The 19,362-nt window shown below is 44.3% G+C and overlaps 1 protein-coding gene across 1 annotated transcript in view; it reads right to left on the bottom strand.

Annotated features, from left to right (window-relative positions):
• HPGD (15-hydroxyprostaglandin dehydrogenase) overlaps nucleotides 1–18,513 on the bottom strand; it is a 53,968-nt gene extending 35,455 nt beyond the window's left edge. Inside the window, exon 1 of the mRNA XM_056560702.1 lies at nucleotides 18,298–18,513. Coding sequence (XP_056416677.1) covers nucleotides 18,298–18,390 — 93 coding nt within the window. The 5' untranslated portion in view covers nucleotides 18,391–18,513. The remainder of the gene's footprint in view (nucleotides 1–18,297) is intronic.
• Nucleotides 18,514–19,362: the final 849 nt, after the last annotated feature.

Below are 19,362 nucleotides of genomic sequence, written 5' to 3'. Positions count from 1 at the left end.
CATAGGGCCGTAGTCCTGGAAACAAAAATTGTTAGAGGAACAAAATTTGACCATCATACAATCTGGCAGTGTAACTCTCTAACCTGACCCAGCAACAGCAAAGTGAACGGTGATGCATTGCAGCTTATTTTACATTATCCAGGCCAAGATAAGGGGCACAGTACTGGCCTTGCCCTGGGCGCTCCCAACCTACGCTTCACCAATAACTGGGGTGACTGAAAAGAATTTCACTGACTTTGACCTCTTTTTTTTATTTATTTTTTGATAATACTTCCACTTTCATTTTGAAACAACAGATGGTAAGTGAAAAATGGTAATCTTCACATTTTCTCAAACATGTCAGTATAGTATTTTGAAAGTTTGTTCTCTATGATTTAAAGGGGTACTCCGCCGCTCAGTGTTTGGAACAAAATGTTACAAACGCATAGAGCCGGTGCCTGTGACATAATAGCCCCGCCCCCTCATGACATCACGCCAGCCCCCTCAATGCAAGTCTATGGGAGGGGGCGTGGTCGCCATCACGCCCCCTCCCATAGACTTGCATTGAGGGGGCGGGGCGTGACTTCATGAGCGGACGGGGCTATGACGTCACAAGCTCCCGACACCGGCTCTAAGCGTTTAGAACATTTTGCTCCAAACGCTGAGCAGCGGAGTACCCCTTTAATAGTCTCATTGATGACTAATAGAAACAAAATGTTCCCATGGTTTTCCTATTTTTTTTTGTTAAGTTGCACAAGATGGACACAAGATGTTTGGACACAAGATGTTTATTCGTGATACATGTGTCTTCAGATATACTCTCTTTTGGAACTATAGGAGAGGAAGACAGGATCATCCTTGGAAGGACTCTACCACCACACCTGCAGTTGCTTACAAATATTGATGCTTGGAATTTATTAGCAGAGACAAGTCCACATAATTCTTCTAACTAATGAAGATAACTAGTTCTACAAGTACTAGGATCCCTGCACTACAACACAACGCTGTCTATTTATAGTGGACGTGAAATATGGGTTTCACAGAACTGTTTATACAGGATATTTATACTGCAAGAAAATCCGATGAACACATACGAAAAAAGAAAAAGCAATAAAACAGAGAAGAAGCGTCCCATATCATTAGCCAACTAGCCGATACATTCAAATGCCCTAAATATATCATTTTATTTTATTTTCTACATGCATTTGAATTGAAGCCAGTTAGATAGTGAGCCTCATGGGCAGAAGAGATTGATGTGACAAGTGACAATATCTATACAGTGCTGCAAAATACAGTATGTTGGTGCTATGTAAGCAACGTAAACTAGATCAAATAAATGTATGGTCTCAAAATACTATTAGGTCATATGAACATCATAGAGGGGGAATCATCTACTTAAGACCCCCTTTTATGAGCTACAGAAATTGCTCTAGTTGACATGGCACAAGTACGTATTACGTGGTTGCCCTTTCATATTACATTTTCTTTGTAGTGGTTGCTTTATTGGAAATCAGCGAACCAGTGGTGATCAACTATATAGCAGGGCAGTGTCACTGTAAAAAGGCGTTGTCCAGATGGACCCACTTGACTGTAACTAAATTGGGAAACTTCAATATCATCTTCTTTCTTTAAAGCTCATTTAGATCTGCCAACTCTACCCACAGATCTCCACCATGCTACAGATAGTGCTCTCTGAATATAATGATAAATATCAAATAAAGGAAGTCACAGACCTATTGCTGGCGTTCTTCATTTCTTTATTGCTTAGCAGTTTATCGTAATAAAATTCAGGTACAATTATTCCATGGATTTTACATATAGCAGGAGCTAGAAGTCTGATCCCAAATGTCCATAGCTATGTCTGATGCCCGAAACATAGGGTCAGATACAGCTATAGACGTGAGGGATCATACTTTCAGCGTCATATGTTAAATCATTGGAATATTTCTACCTGAATTTTATTATGAAAAAACGACTATGCAATAAAGAAATGAAGAATGACAGGAAAAGGTCTGTGGGTTCCTTTATTTGAGATTAATCATTATATTGCCATATGCTCTGCATTGGTTATTCAGAGTGTATCTAAATTGGGTACATAGGTTTCAGTCCCATCAGGTGTGGAGGGAACAGACAAGGTCCTTTGCGAAGACCGGTGCTATAAATGATGTGTCATAATATAGGCCTTGTTAGATATTTTATATTGGGGCTCAAGGAGCATTCAGGTAACTCTTCAGGGAATATTAGTATTGATACAATAAGACAAGTGTAGTCCTGTATAACCAATTTTTTGTTGATCCAGAAGAAGGCATCCTATAACCCTTATTACATAGTAGTCATTTTCCATATTTCAATCTTTGTAGCTATGAACTTGATTTATGACAGATGTAATAAATAAAAACACTTTTGGCCATCACCTAAACAACGGTGATGGTAGCAGAAAACTTTTGGTAAAAGAATTACACTACGGCTTGAGCCACACATGGAACTAGTGATTACATTAAATTCCTGATCATTAATATTGTGGTGAGGGTGTGATGAGGGCAGATGTTATTACCCTAGGGGCAGATGACATTAACCCCTTGTGTTCGTGAAGCCAGGGCGTGGTTTAACCTCTTCACCACACAAAAGTATACCGATGGATCCTGGGCTAGGCACCGGGCAAATAATGACTCCAACGCCAAGTTACGGAACAACGGCAGCTTTACTGAGATAGACAGATGTAATAGTCTTGACAGCTCAGTTAGGCCCAATGAGGTGACCAGTGACTTCAGAGACTCTAGGGCTCGCTGGGACTTATAGTGGACAATTTGCTGCAGGACCACGCTGACTTGATACAGACTGATCTTGACTGACATCACTATGTATGTAGCTTACTAGGTTTTGATGTTCACCTGTAGGGTACTGAATTTGTGGAAGCGTGGTAGACTTTAGGCCTCCTCAGGACACCAGACACTTTCTCAGGACTTAGCAACAACTACACAAGAGAGAGAACTAGCTCCTCCCAGGGTTTACATGGGGGAGAGTCTGGTGGGGTCCCATAGGTCACTCTATAGTTCACAGTCACTGGTACCTTCCTTGGTTACAACACATGACAACAGTATTTAAAGGCACATAATATATACACATTACATTAAGTAACATAGGTGCTTATTAACTATTTAGGGAGCATAGATGAAAGGAGGGCCCAGGGGTCACTGAAATAGAGTCCACCTGACAGGGCAGCAATGGCACAGGGGTGCAACTCCCGTCCTGGGCCACCACAATAATAAAACTATTCCATAGGGGGAAAAAAAAAATTGGTAAGAACATTTGAACCTTTTTCCCCTATAGTTTAAAGGAGAACTCCAGCCAAAGCTAACTTATACTGTGGATAGTGGATAAGTAGATGATTGCAGGGGGGGGGGGTCTGACCATTGGGACCCCCCAGTATCTCTGAAACAGGACCCAGCTGTCAGTGAGGAGCGGTAGACGGCAGACGTTCTATTCATTTCTATGGGAGCGCTGGGGGTTTAACCGTTGGCATCAGCTACTTTTACCCTATCCCTATAAGTTAGTTTTGGCTGGAGTTCTCCTTTAACATACATACATTTTCAGCTATGGGCATAGATCAGTGTTTTCCAACCAGGGTTGCAGAGCTACAACTCCTTGCATGCCTGGACAGGTTTTGGCTGTCCAGGCATGCTATGAGTTGTAGTTTTACAACAGCTGGAGGCTCCCTGGTTGGAAAACACTGGCATAGGTACTTGCCCATGCTGAAAAATACATAAAAATGGAAAAAGAAGAGACTCTTGAACAGTCTCCAAACATATAACCAACAAGCAATGGTTTATGCAGTTTGGCTCTCCAAGGACACGTGAAATATTTACTCATCCAACTTGGAATGATGTAATAGTAATTCATTCTCAAGTGTTTGCATCCTGTCCTTCCAATACCAGATGAACAAATGGTTATGCATCTCAATTAAGCTGTAAGTGTATCAGGAGACACCCAGACCTATTTACAAACACAGAGTACAATCTGCTCCAATAACATCCGCCAGTCTAGTACTGTACAATATGTACATTCCAACAACACTATTGAAGCCATTCACCTTATTTATCTTATGACACATTGGACTTCATACACCGGATAAAGAATACCAATAAGAAGAGTATCGATCTCATTATATTTTACACCCAAAATAAGTTGTGTGTTTATGCTAGTTGTGTATCTTCGTTGTCTCCGTGCTTCTTTTTGTTGATCTCTACTTCCTCATAACTATCAGATATTTCCACATTCTTCCTGCAGCTTATTCTTGTCTTGAGGGCTTAGCGTTTTGTACAAGCATGCTTCCAGATGTGATAACAAAATGATGACATGTATTTACAACTGCAAGAGGAAGCATCTTTCTTTATGTGCAATGTTTTAGATTCTTGATGACTATTTTTTTTTGGCAATCTTATTTACATATGTGTTTTTTTTCGCTCTCTCTCATGGCATGTTAAAAGTAATATGAGGAAATAATACTTTACTGAGAGAGTAGTGGATGCATGGAATAGCCTTCCTGCATAAGAGGTATCTGCAAATACAGTGAAGGAGTTTAAAGGAGAAGTCTCATACAAATTTTTTTTTATCATAATGGGGTGGGAGTTGGCACTCCGAGTGCTGGGGCCCCCTGTGATCTCCTGTATGGAGCCCCGGCCCTCCCCTGGAGTGACACATCACAACCCCCGCTCCGTACAGGAGATCGTGGAGGGGCCCGAGTGCTCGGACCCCCCAAGATCTAAAACTGTGGATAGGGGATACTTTTTTTGTATGATATATCTCCTTTAAAAGGCCACTGTCAGATTCATGATTAAGGGGATCCTCCCTGAAACGTAGCGTCAGGCTCAGCTATGGATGTGGATGTAATGGCTCCGTGCTCCTATTTCATGGAATATATGCTATAAAGCTGGAAAAATTTAAAAAAGAAATACATTTAAAAAAACATCTAAAACAGGTCTGTGAATTCCTTTTTTCAATGTATTTATTGCTGCATCTTCTGTATACCAAGTGAGAGATAAACAAACAAATGGCCTTTATGGTCACTTGTATAGCAATAACATGACAAACAAGGAAAAAAATCCAAAAAGTCTGGACTAAGAGACACAACAAGGGAGTATACACTTCTTTCTTACCCAATACTCATCCCAAAGAGACCTTATAGATTCAGAGGGGGCTAATTTATCATTGAGTAAAACATAGCTCTAATGTCCTAGACTGTCGAATAAATGTCCAAGTAAAAAATTTTTTCCCTATCAAGGTAGGAGCAACAATAAACAAATAAAAAATGCGGTCTAGTAGAAGGGTGTGTCCAGAAATATATTTATAAAGTATTGTAACCTCTCTCCAATATGGATGCATAAGATAGCATGTTCAAAATAATATGACACAGGGAGCCTTACAGAGCATTACAGGGCCAGCATACATTGGAAATGGTTGGGTTAAAGGGTTTCTCCGGTGCTTAAACCTCTTATCCCCTATCCAAAGGATAGGGGATAAGATGCCTGATCGCGGGAGTCCCGCCGCTGGGGACCCCCAGGATCATGCACGCGGCACCCCGTTTGTAATCAGTTCCCGGAGCGTGTTCGTTCCGGGACTGATTACCGGCGACTACAGGGCGGGCGGCGTGTGACGTCACGCTCCGCCCCTCAATGCAAGCCTACGGGAGGAGGCATGATAGCTATAGGCTTGCATTGCGGGGCGGAGCGTGACGTCACACGCCGGCGCAGGCGTGACTGATTACAAACGGGGTGCCGCGTGCATGATCCCGGGGGTCCCCAGCGGCAGGACTCCCGCGATCAGGCATCTTATCCCCTATCCTTTGGATAGGGGATAAGATGTTTAAGAACCGGAGAACCCCTGTGCAGAAGGGCTAGAGTGTGATACCAGAACATCATATAAGTTTTTATTGGTGTTCCTTATATTGTGTGCAAATAGAAGTCTTAGATGCCTCAGCTGCCCGTTCTTTAGTATGCATTATCAATAATAAAGTTTTATTTTATTTAAAGGGGTTGTCCAGGAAGAGAAACTCAAAGCAATTTTTTTTCCAAAAACAGCACTACACCTGTCTTCGGATTATGTGGGATATTACAACTTGTCTCCATCCGCTTTAATGGAACTGAGCTCCATTATCATACACAACCTGAGGCACTGTTTCTGGAAGAAATGAGCTCTGTTTTCTATTCATGGATACCCCTTTAAACATTTCCAGTGCATTTGTAAGATATCTGAGCAAGGCACCATCTTATCCCACCTGCCTGGTCAACAGAGTAATAGGGGCTCCTTTGTTATATAAACATTTTTGATGTTCAGAAGGATTTACTAAGATTTTATATAAATATATTTAAATACTCAATCAGAATTGCTGCAATGTTAGTGATGTTTTGAGCAAAGGAACATCTTTATGTCACCTAAAATAAACAAGAAAATAAGTACACTGCTCAAAAAAATTAAAGGGAACACTAAGATAACACATCCTAAATCTGAATGAATGAACTAATCGTATGAAATACTTTACTTTACATAGTTGAAATACTATAGTTGAAACCTGGCATGTTCCCTGAGTTTTTCCAGCAAGATGGTGCACCACCACATTATGGGTGTCAGGTCCGAGCATTCCTAGATGAACAGTTTCCTGGAAAGAGGATTGGTCATTGTGGGCCAGTTGAATGGCCCCCAAGGTCTCCCGATCTGACCCTCTTAAACTTTTATCTTTGGGGTCATCTGAAGGCAATTGTCTATACTGTGAAGATAAGAGATGAGCAGCACCTGAAACTACGGATACTGGAAGCCTGTGCTAGCATTTCTCCTGCGGTGTTGTTATCCAGATAAATGGCCCAGCCTGTATTGAAGATGGGTTCACACATAGTAATTTGCTCCATATTTTTGGCCAAAACTAGGACACAGAAAAAAGTGTATATCTTTCCATTATAATTTTTTCTTGAAATTTTAAGTCAATGACAAGGAAAGTCCCCAGATCTCAATCCCATTGAGAACTGTTGTGAATCCCCAAAAAGTGGGTAGACAAAAAAAAACACACGGAAATTGGCATAAACACCAAAGTGGTGATTAGGTAAGAATGGGCTGTCATTGGTCATGATTCTGCCCAGAAGCTGATATCCAGCAGGCCAGGGTGACTTTCAGGAGTCTTGAAAAAGAACAGTCGGTCAACAATGTAAATATTGAGTCTTTGCATAAACTTAATGTACGGTATTTGTCAATAAAAGTTAAAACATCTCCACTTATGGGGCTCCTATGTGAACTGGGTGGATGTGTAACAAATGTCTAAAAACATTTATTTTAGCCTTCTCTCCATAAATTCCTGAATAATGTTATGAATATCTAAAGTTTTTGTGTTACCTGGCAAATGCTTCGGTGTGGAAAAGTACATTCCTTACACAGGAATAGAGAAAAGAATAGAACAATGTGCACTGGGGAATAGGCAATGTTATTATATTGCACATGGTTGCTGAGATCACATGGTACACAGGTCCAGTTTTGCTGAGGTCATTGTAAAGTACACTCTGTAACAGGAAGAGTTGCTGATGTCATTACAGAGCTTTCTAGATAACCAGATGTAATACGAATAAAATTCCACACTACACGATAGCAGCACATATGCAAAGGTCAATCCTCTGATATTGAGAGTATTGGGGGAATCAAGGAAACCCACCAGCCCTAAAGGAATAACTACGGCCAATGCATATACAGTTCAACTTTACCAGGTCCTCACCAAAATAATATTGGCATCTTGTTCTATACACTATCCTTGTTAGGGAAAAAACTAATTTGTTAAAAGGATATAAATACTGAGTAACTGGGATCAGTACGTGAGTGTTACGCCTAGCGCTCCGGGTCCCCGCTCCTCCCCGGAGCGCTCACGGCGTCTTTCTCCCTGCAGCGCTCCGGTCGGTCCCGCTGACCGGGAGCGCCGCACTGTCATGGCCGTTGGGGATGCGATTCGCACAGCGGGACGCGCCCGCTCGCGAATCGCATCCCAGGTCACTTACCCGTCCCGGTCCCCTGCTGTCATGTGCTGGCGCGCGCGGCTCCGCTCTCTAGGGCGCGCGCGCGCCAGCTCTCTGAGACTTAAAGGGCCAGTGCACCAATGATTGGTGCCTGGCCCAATTAGCTTAATTGGTTCCCACCTGTTCCCTGGATATATCTAGTCTCCTCCCTTGCACTCCCTTGCCGGATCTTGTTGCCTTAGTGCCAGTGAAAGCGTTCCTTGTGTGTTCCTTGCCTGTGATTCCAGACCTTCTGCCGTTGCCCCTGACTACGATCCTTGCTGCCTGCCCCGACCTTCTGCTACGTCCGACCTTGCTTTTGCCTACTCCCTTGTACCGCGCCTATCTTCAGCAGCCAGAGAGGTGAGCCGTTGCTAGTGGATACGACCTGGTCACTACCGCCGCAGCAAGACCATCCCGCTTTGCGGCGGGCTCTGGTGAAAACCAGTAGTGGCTTAGAACCGGTCCACTAGCACGGTCCACGCCAATCCCTCTCTGGCACAGAGGATCCACTACCTGCCAGCCGGCATCGTGACAGTAGATCCGGCCATGGATCCCGCTGAGGTGCCGCTGCCAAGTCTCGCTGATCTTCCCACGGTGGTCGCTCAGCAATCGCAGCAGATTGCCCAACAAGGACAGCAGCTGTCGCAGTTGACCACCATGTTACAGCAACTTCTGCCTCTGCTACAGCAGCAACCATCTCCTCCGCCAGCTCCTGCACCTCCTCCGCAGCGAGTGGCCGCTCCTAGCCTCCGCTTGTCCCTGCCGGACAAATTTAATGGGGACTCCAGACTCTGCCGTGGATTTTTGTCTCAGTGTTCCCTACATATGGAGATGATGTCGGACTTGTTTCCTTCAGAACGGTCTAAGGTGGCGTTCGTAGTAAGCCTTCTTTCAGGAAAGGCCTTGTCTTGGGCCACACCGCTCTGGGACCGCAATGATCCTGCCACAGCCACAGTCCAGGCCTTCTTCACTGAACTCCGGAGTGTCTTCGAGGAACCGTCCCGAGCTTCTTCTGCCGAGACTGCCCTGTTGAACCTGGTCCAGGGTAATTCTTCCGTTGGCGAGTATGCCGTACAATTCCGTACTCTTGCTTCTGAACTATCCTGGAATAACGAGGCTCTCTGCGCGACCTTTAAAAAAGGCCTATCCAGTCGCATCAAGGATGTGCTGGCCGCACGAGAGATTCCTGCCAATCTGCAAGAACTCATCCATCTAGCTACCCGCATTGACATGCGTTTTTCTGAGCGACACCAAGAGCTCCGCCAGGAAAAAGACTTAGATCTCTGGGCACCTCTCCCACAGTATCCGTTGCAATCTACGCCTGGGCCTCCCGCCGAGGAGGCCATGCAAGTGGATAAGTCTCGCCTGACCCAGGAAGAGAGGAATCGCCGCAGGGAAGAAAATCTCTGTCTTTACTGTGCCAGTACCGAGCATTTCTTGGTGGATTGCCCTATCCGCCCTCCACGCCTGGGAAACGCACGCACGCACCCAGCTCACGTGGGTGTGGCGTCTCTTGGTTCCAAGTCTGCTCCTCCACGTCTCACGGTACCCGTGCGGATTTCTTCTTCGGCCGGCTTCATTCCCCCACCATTGATTGGACCACCGGGGAGATCAGGAACTGGGACTCTGCCTGCCACAGGAAGTGCCTCTCCCCCCCTCCCAGTCCCGTCAGGCAAGCCTCTGTGCCACCCCATGGCCCCCGTCCTGGTGTCACACTGCCCCGTGCCAGGTCTCGCCCTCTGCCCTCCCTCCCCATTCCCACTCCTGTTGTACTGCCTGCCGTTGAGGAAACCCTCCATTCTTTCCCGGTGTCCTCATCCCAGGGGAGGCAGTTACTGGACAAAGAGAAGGGGAGACCTAAGGGGGGGGGTACTGTTACGCCTAGCGCTCCGGGTCCCCGCTCCTCCCCGGAGCGCTCACGGCGTCTTTCTCCCTGCAGCGCTCCGGTCGGTCCCGCTGACCGGGAGCGCCGCACTGTCATGGCCGTTGGGGATGCGATTCGCACAGCGGGACGCGCCCGCTCGCGAATCGCATCCCAGGTCACTTACCCGTCCCGGTCCCCTGCTGTCATGTGCTGGCGCGCGCGGCTCCGCTCTCTAGGGCGCGCGCGCGCCAGCTCTCTGAGACTTAAAGGGCCAGTGCACCAATGATTGGTGCCTGGCCCAATTAGCTTAATTGGTTCCCACCTGTTCCCTGGATATATCTAGTCTCCTCCCTTGCACTCCCTTGCCGGATCTTGTTGCCTTAGTGCCAGTGAAAGCGTTCCTTGTGTGTTCCTTGCCTGTGATTCCAGACCTTCTGCCGTTGCCCCTGACTACGATCCTTGCTGCCTGCCCCGACCTTCTGCTACGTCCGACCTTGCTTTTGCCTACTCCCTTGTACCGCGCCTATCTTCAGCAGCCAGAGAGGTGAGCCGTTGCTAGTGGATACGACCTGGTCACTACCGCCGCAGCAAGACCATCCCGCTTTGCGGCGGGCTCTGGTGAAAACCAGTAGTGGCTTAGAACCGGTCCACTAGCACGGTCCACGCCAATCCCTCTCTGGCACAGAGGATCCACTACCTGCCAGCCGGCATCGTGACAGTGAGACCCTAGTGCTCAGGGAACATCCTCATGTAGTCTCCCACTAGGCCACTACAAAAAACAATGGTTGGGCATTTCTGTGTCTTAATATTTGATGCTGTTTTATTCTGTTTTACCAAGCCTTTAATTTGTAAAAAGGCAATGTAATGACTGAAAAAGGGTTTCCCATAAGCTAAAATGTTGAAACTTTCAAGAAAACAGGTTTAGCATGAACCAAGCCTAACCTACTCTTCAAGAGAAGGTATAGAAACCGAAAGATGAGCGCCAGAGTGAGCAGATAGAGAGAGCCTGTCTGTGGACACATACTGTAGAATCCTGTGAGGAGATGTAGGACAAGGACCTCACAGGCCTGGCTTAGCACCCCTGCAGCTAAAGTGCTGCATGTTTTGAGGATCTGCACCTCACAGCTGGGAATTGCAGTGCCTAAGGTTAGTGCACAACTCAGCTTGAAATTGCACTACATTGTGACTGGCTGTTGAGGGATTGCGAGCCAAGCATCTGCCTGCATTTAAATAGTCTGACTACGGAAGTGGATTTTAGGAAACATGCTTCTGCCTCCAGAGAACTTTGTTAAAGACTGTGTGCCTCCATCTTCAAGGTGAAGTGTTCATTTGATTACCAAACTAAAGAAAACCACAAGGTCTTGTCTTTAAAGTTACCCCAGTCTTTGGCTATTTATCTGCACCTGACCATCAAGGGCACCCCAACTTAAACTGACCAAGAGACATACACACAAGGAGTGCCACAGGGGACTACAACCACCATCCTATCTATCCCCTCTTCACTGTGCTCAAGGAGTGTTGGAGGTCTAGCCACCATGACCACCATAAACCCTACTGTGACCAGACTATGACAACTGACTACTACATCCTCCATCATTTCAGCGTTCCACACCACACAACCCTCTAGGATTGTTGCCCTTACATGATGCACAAGGTACCGATCATTAAACTAGAGACACCACATGATATAATGATGAGTAAGCTAAATCTTAGAAACCCTTTATACATTAGGAAACAAGCAGAACTTCTGCTTTTACTGCCAAGTAAGCATGTGATCACAGATTATATGGAATAAATACAATTTTGAGGTTACTTAACACAGTGGGTAAGATTATAGCATAATTCATTCTAACATATGCCCCGTTTACTGAAGACCTATCATTATAATATTACCTATTCCAAGACATGTAAATCTCTTAATGGTAAGTAAGAAGCTGTCCTGGAATCTGGCTGGCTATTTACATTCCAAATAATTGTAATGTTCACAGTACATAGATGACAATTGTTATTCTCCAACCAGTCCTGCTGTAAATTCACCCATGCTGAGACACCTATCATAGGTAAAATAATAATTATGTGCCTAATATGTCCTCACTACTAAGCAATGGGTGTTATTGCCACTGTTTAGAATTTTGGGATTTTTCTAAATGATTTTTGAAATGATAGACTAGCAAGAAATAACACTGACCCTTAAAGGGGCACTTCACTGGCCAGCGTGGAATTAAATGATCCGAGCTCTGTTTTCGCACTGTGGGGTCGGCACGCTCCTTTGTGATGTCATGGCCATACCCCCTCAATACAAGTCTATTGGAGGGGGCATGACAGCTGTCACGCGTCCTCCCATAGGCTTGCATTGAGGGGGTGTGGCCATGATGTCACGGGAGGCATGACCGACCCCTGCAGTGCGAAAACAGCATTCAGAACATTTAGTTCCATGCTGGCTAGTGGAGTACCCCTGTTCAGAAAAGCCATTTTTAAATGATCCATCAGGAAATTTGGGGTAAATAGATGGAGGAGATTTCCCGTTTGGGATTTCCATCCATTAACCAAAGAGGAGATGAACTGCAAAAAGTGAATCTCTACCTGGAGCACCCATTTCGTTCATTAGACAAACAGCCAATATACTTCAATTCAATGCAGCCGAGAAAAAATCGTCGGTCGGACCCTTAACGGAATGGTGAAAACGGACGTGTGAACCTAGCCTTAGTGTTTGGACTGACGTGTGAACCTAGCCTTAGTGTTTGGGCTGACGTGTGAACCTAGCCTTAGTGTTTGGACTGACGTGTGAACCTAGCCTTAGTGTTTGGGCTGACGTGTGAACCTAGCCTTAGTGTTTGGACTGACGTGTGAACCTAGCCTTAGTGTTTGGGCTGACGTGTGAACCTAGCCTTAGTGTTTGGGCTGACGTGTGAACCTAGCCTTAGTGTTTGGGCTGACGTGTGAACCTAGCCTTAGTGTTTGGGCTGACGTGTGAACCTAGCCTTAGTGTTTGGGCTGACGTGTGAACCTAGCCTTAGTGTTTGGACTGATGTGTGAACCTAGCCTTAGTGTTTGGGCTGACGTGTGAACCTAGCCTTAGTGTTTGGACTGACGTGTGAACCTAGCCTTAGTGTTTGGACTGACATAGTCTTCCTATCCTGTGGCACTTCAGCTGTTGCAAAACTATCATTCCCATCAAGTCCTGAAAGCCATAACAACACCTGGAAAGCCAGTGGTTGGGTGTAATACATTCACACGGGTGCATTAGTCTTACTGCGGATCTGATGACTTGTACGATCTGACAGCTGTAAGTTCGGGTCATTAGATCTGTAGTCAGACAAGGATTCGCAACTGTAATCTGGATGCAAAAATGCAGCAGTAATATGTCCACACTTGAGGACCCTTAGGCCATGTTCACACGGGCGAAAATGTGCGGAATGTATGCCAGAAAATACGGGCAGACATTCCTCAAATTAACTTGAATTGGTGACACTAGGACCGCTCTGAATCCACAGAAACATTAAACAGGTTTGATGTTTCTGTGGACGCCTCAATTGGGATTTCAGCAGCAGAAACATCTGCTGCGGAAATTCCACCTTGTGCACAGTGCCGAAGAATCCCACGGAAATCAAAGGGACTCTGCTGCAGCGAAATTTCGGAGCGGAGTATTCCCACAGAACTCTGCTCGGAAATTCCAGCATGTAAACATAGCCTTAAAATGTTTTTTTCAGGAAAAAAAACAACACATTGATTGCCGACTCTCCAAGATCCCATAAATGTTTGTTTTTTTTGTTCAGAAAACCCCATTTCATGTGCCTTAAAAGGATTACTTGATTGTCTATACACAGTTGTGGAATGTGGTAGATAAACCTTATGGCTATCAATGCTTACTGAGCACAGTGTCAACAGCCGCTTGCAAGACCATGCACAGTAGCTTTATATTCAGCTCCTGCGGAGAACTTTCAAAGGCAACAAAGGCCATATAAATTCTCAGCCTTAAAGGAAAACTGTCACATGTTCAATCCCGCACTAACCACAGGTACTGACAGATAGTGCGGGGGACGCTGATTCATATGATCCCTACCTTGCCCGGATCTGTCTGGTCGTTCGACCGCAATCTTAGTTTTTTTTTATAAATGCAAATGTGGCTGTAACTGGCACGGGCGGGGTTTTCAGGAGCCTAGTGGCACTGTGACGTCTGCGCTGCCCGTCTATGAATATTCATCCCCCTCCCTCCTGCTTTCCCTCTCCCCGCTGCTCCTAAATGGTATTCACTGCGCATGTGCCGCTTCCTGACATGCGCAGTGAAGACCAGTTAGGAGTGGTGGGGATAGGGAAAGCCGGAGGGAGGGGGGGATGAATATTCATAAACTGGCGGCGCTGTGGACGGGCGGCGCTGACATCACAGTGCCACTAGGTGCCTGAAAACCCCGCCCGTGCCAGTTACAGCCACATTTGCATATATAGAAAAACTAAGATTGCGGGCGAACGGCCGGACACATCCGGGCAAGGTAGGGATCATATGACTCAGCGTCCCCGCACTTATCCGTCAGTACCTTTGGTTAGTGTGGGAGTGAACATGTGACCATTTTCCTTTAAGGTAAATTCACACAAGGCAGATTTATTGCAGAAATTACGGTGACTGTCCCATTCATCTTAAGGGTACGTTCACATATACAGGATTCTCCATATTTGATGCACAGGATTTGTAACTGTACATTAGAAGCTGTGCTCAGTCATTTAGTTTACATTGAAAATCTGCAGCAGAAAATCCTGCGCTTCAAATCTGCGTACGTGTGAACGTACCCTAAGGTCCCAGCAAAAGCTATGCGCTTGCTCTGACCCAACTTTGTTTATATGGATGGAGCTGATGTTCAGGTGTAGAAACTTCTGCAACCAAGCAGCTACATGTGACATGCCTATTCTTTCTGCTGGCTCCAGAATTGGGATTTCCGCAGCGGAAACATCTGCTGTGGAAATTCCGCTGTGTGCACAGTGCAGCAGAATCCCACTAAACTCAATAGGACTCTGCTGCAGCGGAATGTCCGAGTGGAATTCTTCTGCTGAATTCCGCATGGAAATTCCATTGTGTGAAAATAGCCTCACTCTTTAGGTTACTTGGTTTAGCTATAACTAGAGATGAGCGAACTTACAGTAAATTCGATTCGTCACGAACTTCTCGGCTCGGCAGTTGATGACTTTTCCTGCATAAATTAGTTCAGCTTTCCGATGCTCCGGTGGGCTGAAAAAGGTGGATACAGTCCTAGGAGACTCTTTCCTAGGAATGTATCCACCTTTTCCAGCCCACCGGAGCACCTGAAGGCTGAACTAATTTACGCAGGATAAGTCATCAACTGCCAAGCCGAGAAGTTCGTGACGAATCAAATTTACTGTAAGCTCGCTCATCTCTAGCTATAACATTTGGCAGCTTACACAGATCTGAGACAATGCCATGTGGGGAACAATATGCTGCAATTCACACAAAGGCTGGGAGCCGGAGGATTGATGGACTGGTGTTTTTAAGGCAGTTCTGCTTTTACAATTGAATGACATTTCCCTTTCAAAACATATAGTGCTGCAGTTCTGACCCTTATTCAACGTGGTGTTCCAAGTTAAGTTAGTTTAGCAACAAATGCAAATGTAAGCTTATTATAATGCAAATAAGGGTGACGCATAAGTAAATGACAGTATTTGTGGCTTTAGAAGTGTAGAATAGGATTCTGTAATAGGCATAGTGCAGGGTTTCTGCTTTGCTCAGAGTGTCACAGGAAGAAGAATACAAACTGCATGGCAGTGTTTCCCAACCAGGGTGCCTCCAGCTGTTGCAAAACTACAACTCCCAGCATGCCCGGACAGCCTTCGGCTGTCCGGGCATGCTGGAAGTTGTAGTTTTGCAACAGCTGGAGGCACCCTGGTTGGAAAACACTACTGTATGGTTATGAGACTTTCAGTAGCTGAAAACTTGACAGTCAATGGATAGTTCCCCAGCTGTTCAGACTCCAGCTGCTAAGGCTCTAAACATCTCAGCAATGACATATAGAGATAATATATAGAGGAAAAATACAAGAGCATCTGGAGAGGAACTACAATTCTCCACCAGCAATCATCCTGGGAGGACAAATATAACTAGTATCTACTAAATCTCATCTCCTAAGGAACTACAGATCTCAGCAATGTGCCCAGGGATGACTTCTACAACTACTTGTTGAGGAAGTATCAATAATGAGCTCTGATATGGTATACTGTATACTACACAGGAACTACAAGTCCCAGGAATGAACTCATAGAGGAAATCCATTGCTACTTACCTGAGGTCCTACAAATCTTATCAATGATTATTTGTCAACTACTTACCTGAGGTACTACAAGTCTTATCAATGAATTCCTTTTTGTGAATGTATTTGTGAACCATTTACCCGAGGAACTACAAGTCTTGACAATGAAACTCTGAGAGACACTATACTATACAGTCACCCACTTAAAGGGGTATTCAGGAATATATATCTCAACTGGCTCCAGAAAGTTAAACAGATTTGTAGATTACTTATATTAAAAAATCTCAATCCCTCCAGTAGTTACCAGCTGCTGAAGTTGAGTTGTTCTTTTCTGTCTCACAACAGTGCTCTCTGCTGACACCTCTGCTTGTCTCAGGAACTGTCGGAAGCATTAAAGGGGTTATCCAGGGAAAAAAACTGTTAGATATATATCTATCTATCTATATCTATCTCAACTGGCTCCAGAAAGTTAAACAGATTTGTAAATGACTTCTATAAAAAAAAAAAATCTTAATCCTTTCAGTACTTATGAGCTTCTGAAGTTAAGGTTGTTCTTTTCTGTCTAAGTTTCTCTGATGACACGTGTCTCAGGAACCGCCCAGTTTAGAAGCAAATCCCCATAGCAAACCTCTTCGAAACTGGGTGGTTCCCGAGACACGTGTCATCAGAGATCACTTAGACAGAAAAGAGCAGCCTTAACTTCATCAGCTCATAAGTACTGAAAGGATTAAGATTTTTTTTAATAGAAGTCATTTACAAATCTGTTTAACTTTCTGGAGCCAGTTGATATATATATATATATATATAAAAAAAAGTTTTTTTTCCTGGATAACACTTTTAAAGGTTTGCTATGGGGATTTGCTCCTACTCTGGATAGTTCTTGAGACAAGCAGAGGTGTCAGCAGCAGAGAGCACTGTTGTCAGACAGAAAAGAACAACTCAACTTCAGCAGCTGATGACTACTGGAAGGATTAAGATTTTTTTTATAGAAGTAATTAACAAATCTGTTTAACTTTCTGGAGCCATTTTTTTTTCCTGGAATACCCCTTTAAGAAACTACAGATCTCAGTAATGAACTGGTAAATGGAGTTTGTAACTACTTACCTGTTGGATCAGAAGTCTCCGAAATAAACTCTGATCGAAAATATGCTACATACGTCTTCATCTTCTAAGTGGCTACAAGTCTCAATAACTTAGAGAAGGAGCCTATATCTACTCACGTGAAGAACCACAAGTCTCAGCAATAAAGTCCAAATGATAATCTACATCCACTGTTCTCAATAATTAACTCTGATATGGACTATGCCGTAGCCCTCTTTGTCTTCTAAGGAACTACAAGTCTCAGCAATAAAGTCCAAATGATAATCTACATCCACTGTTCTCAATAATTAACTCTTATATGGACTATGCTGTGGCCCTCTTTGTCTTCTAAGGAACTACAAGTCTCAGTAGCTCTAAAAGGCCACCTATAGCTATTCACCTGTTGATCTACAAGCCTCACTAATGTGTTCTGAAAGGAAATATATCCTATAAGGAAATGCAATTAACCCTTTTATGGAACCTAAAGCTATTCCCCCTGAAGGAACTACAAGTCCCAGTAAAGAATTGCTAGAAAGAATCTATAGCTAGCCCAATACATGAGGTGCACTACAGTTCTCCGCAATAAACCCTGAAAGAGAATCTACAGCAATCTGCCTGGTGTGGCACTACAAGTCTCAGTTTAGACCAGTGTTTCCCATCCAGGGTGCCTCCAGCTGTTGCAAAACTACAACTTCCAGCATGCCCGGACAGCCAAAGGCTGTCCGGGCATGCTGGGTGTTGTAGTTTTGCAACAGCTGGAGGCACCCTGGTTGGGAAACACTGGTTTAGACAATATAGTGTATATGTATCAACCTGCCAGGGGGGTCTCTCACATATACCCTGAGAAAGAATAAGCTATTCCTGGGAAGGAATCTATAGCTTCGTTCTGTTGTGAAGTCTCAGCAATGCCAGCGAAGGTTTGAATGAACTACAACTCCCAGCAGTGCACTCTAGTAGTGAAGCCCCAGGACTGTACACAATGCTATTACTATGATCGCTGCTATACTGTGCAGGAGTGCGTTCCCCAGCGTTATATTAATGCCTACAGCACAGTCTGTACACGGCCATACACAACACACAGACAACTTACCGCAGCTCCCTTGTTCAAAAGTTCCTCCACCATAGCTCTGCCAATCCCCTGGGCAGCTCCAGTGACCAGTGCCACCTTGCCATTGGCATACATGATGTCTGTAGCCTGATGCCTGCAGATGTGTGATGAAGTGCTGGAGACTAGGGCTGCAGTCCTGCCTGTGCTGTCACCTCCTCCCCGGCTGGATGAATGTGCTGGAGTCTTATCTCCTGCTTCCCTTCCCTTCAATCTCCTTACAAGTGGGAGGGAACAAGTGCTCGGAGGTCTAGGTAAGTCTGGCTGCCTCCACACTGCCCTCCTTACCTGCCCCTTAACCCTTCTCTTCCCAGAAAGTAGCCTAAAAACCAGAGTGAACAGTAGTTTCTTTTCTAATCATATCTATCTATCTGTCTATCTATCTATCAATCATCTGCCTATCTATCTATCTATCTATCTATCTATCTATCTATCTATTTATCTATCTATTTATCTATCTCATATCTATCCATCTGTCTGTATTCTATCTATCTATCTATTTATCTATCTAATATCTATCCATCTGTCTGTATTCTATCTATCTATCTATTTATCTATCTAATATATATCCATCTGTCTGTATTCTATCTATCTATTTATCTATCTATCTATACATCTGTCATCTGCCTATTGATCTATCTGTATTCTATTTATCTATCTATCTATCTATCTATCTATCTATCTATCTTATATCTATCTATTTATCTATATATCTGATACCTGTCTATCCATCTATCTGTCTGTCTGTATTCTATCTATCTATCTATCTATCTATCATTTATCTATCTATCTATCTATCTATCGATCTCATATCTATCTATCTATCTATCTATCTATCTATCTCATATCTATCTATTATCTATCTATCTCATATCTATCTATCTATCTATCTATCTATCTCATATCTATCTATTATCTATCTATCTCATATCTATCTATCTATCTATCTATCTATCTGTGTATTTCTGTCTATCTATCTTTCTTTCTGTCTATATATCTATCTATCTATCTATCTATCTATCTATCTATCTATTTCATATCTATCTAACA

This window comes from Hyla sarda, chromosome 1 (genome assembly GCF_029499605.1).
Source record: "Hyla sarda isolate aHylSar1 chromosome 1, aHylSar1.hap1, whole genome shotgun sequence".
NCBI lineage: Eukaryota > Metazoa > Chordata > Amphibia > Anura > Hylidae > Hyla > Hyla sarda.
The sequence above is the reverse complement of the archived record's forward strand: the minus strand, read 5'-3'. Positions and strand labels throughout refer to the sequence as shown.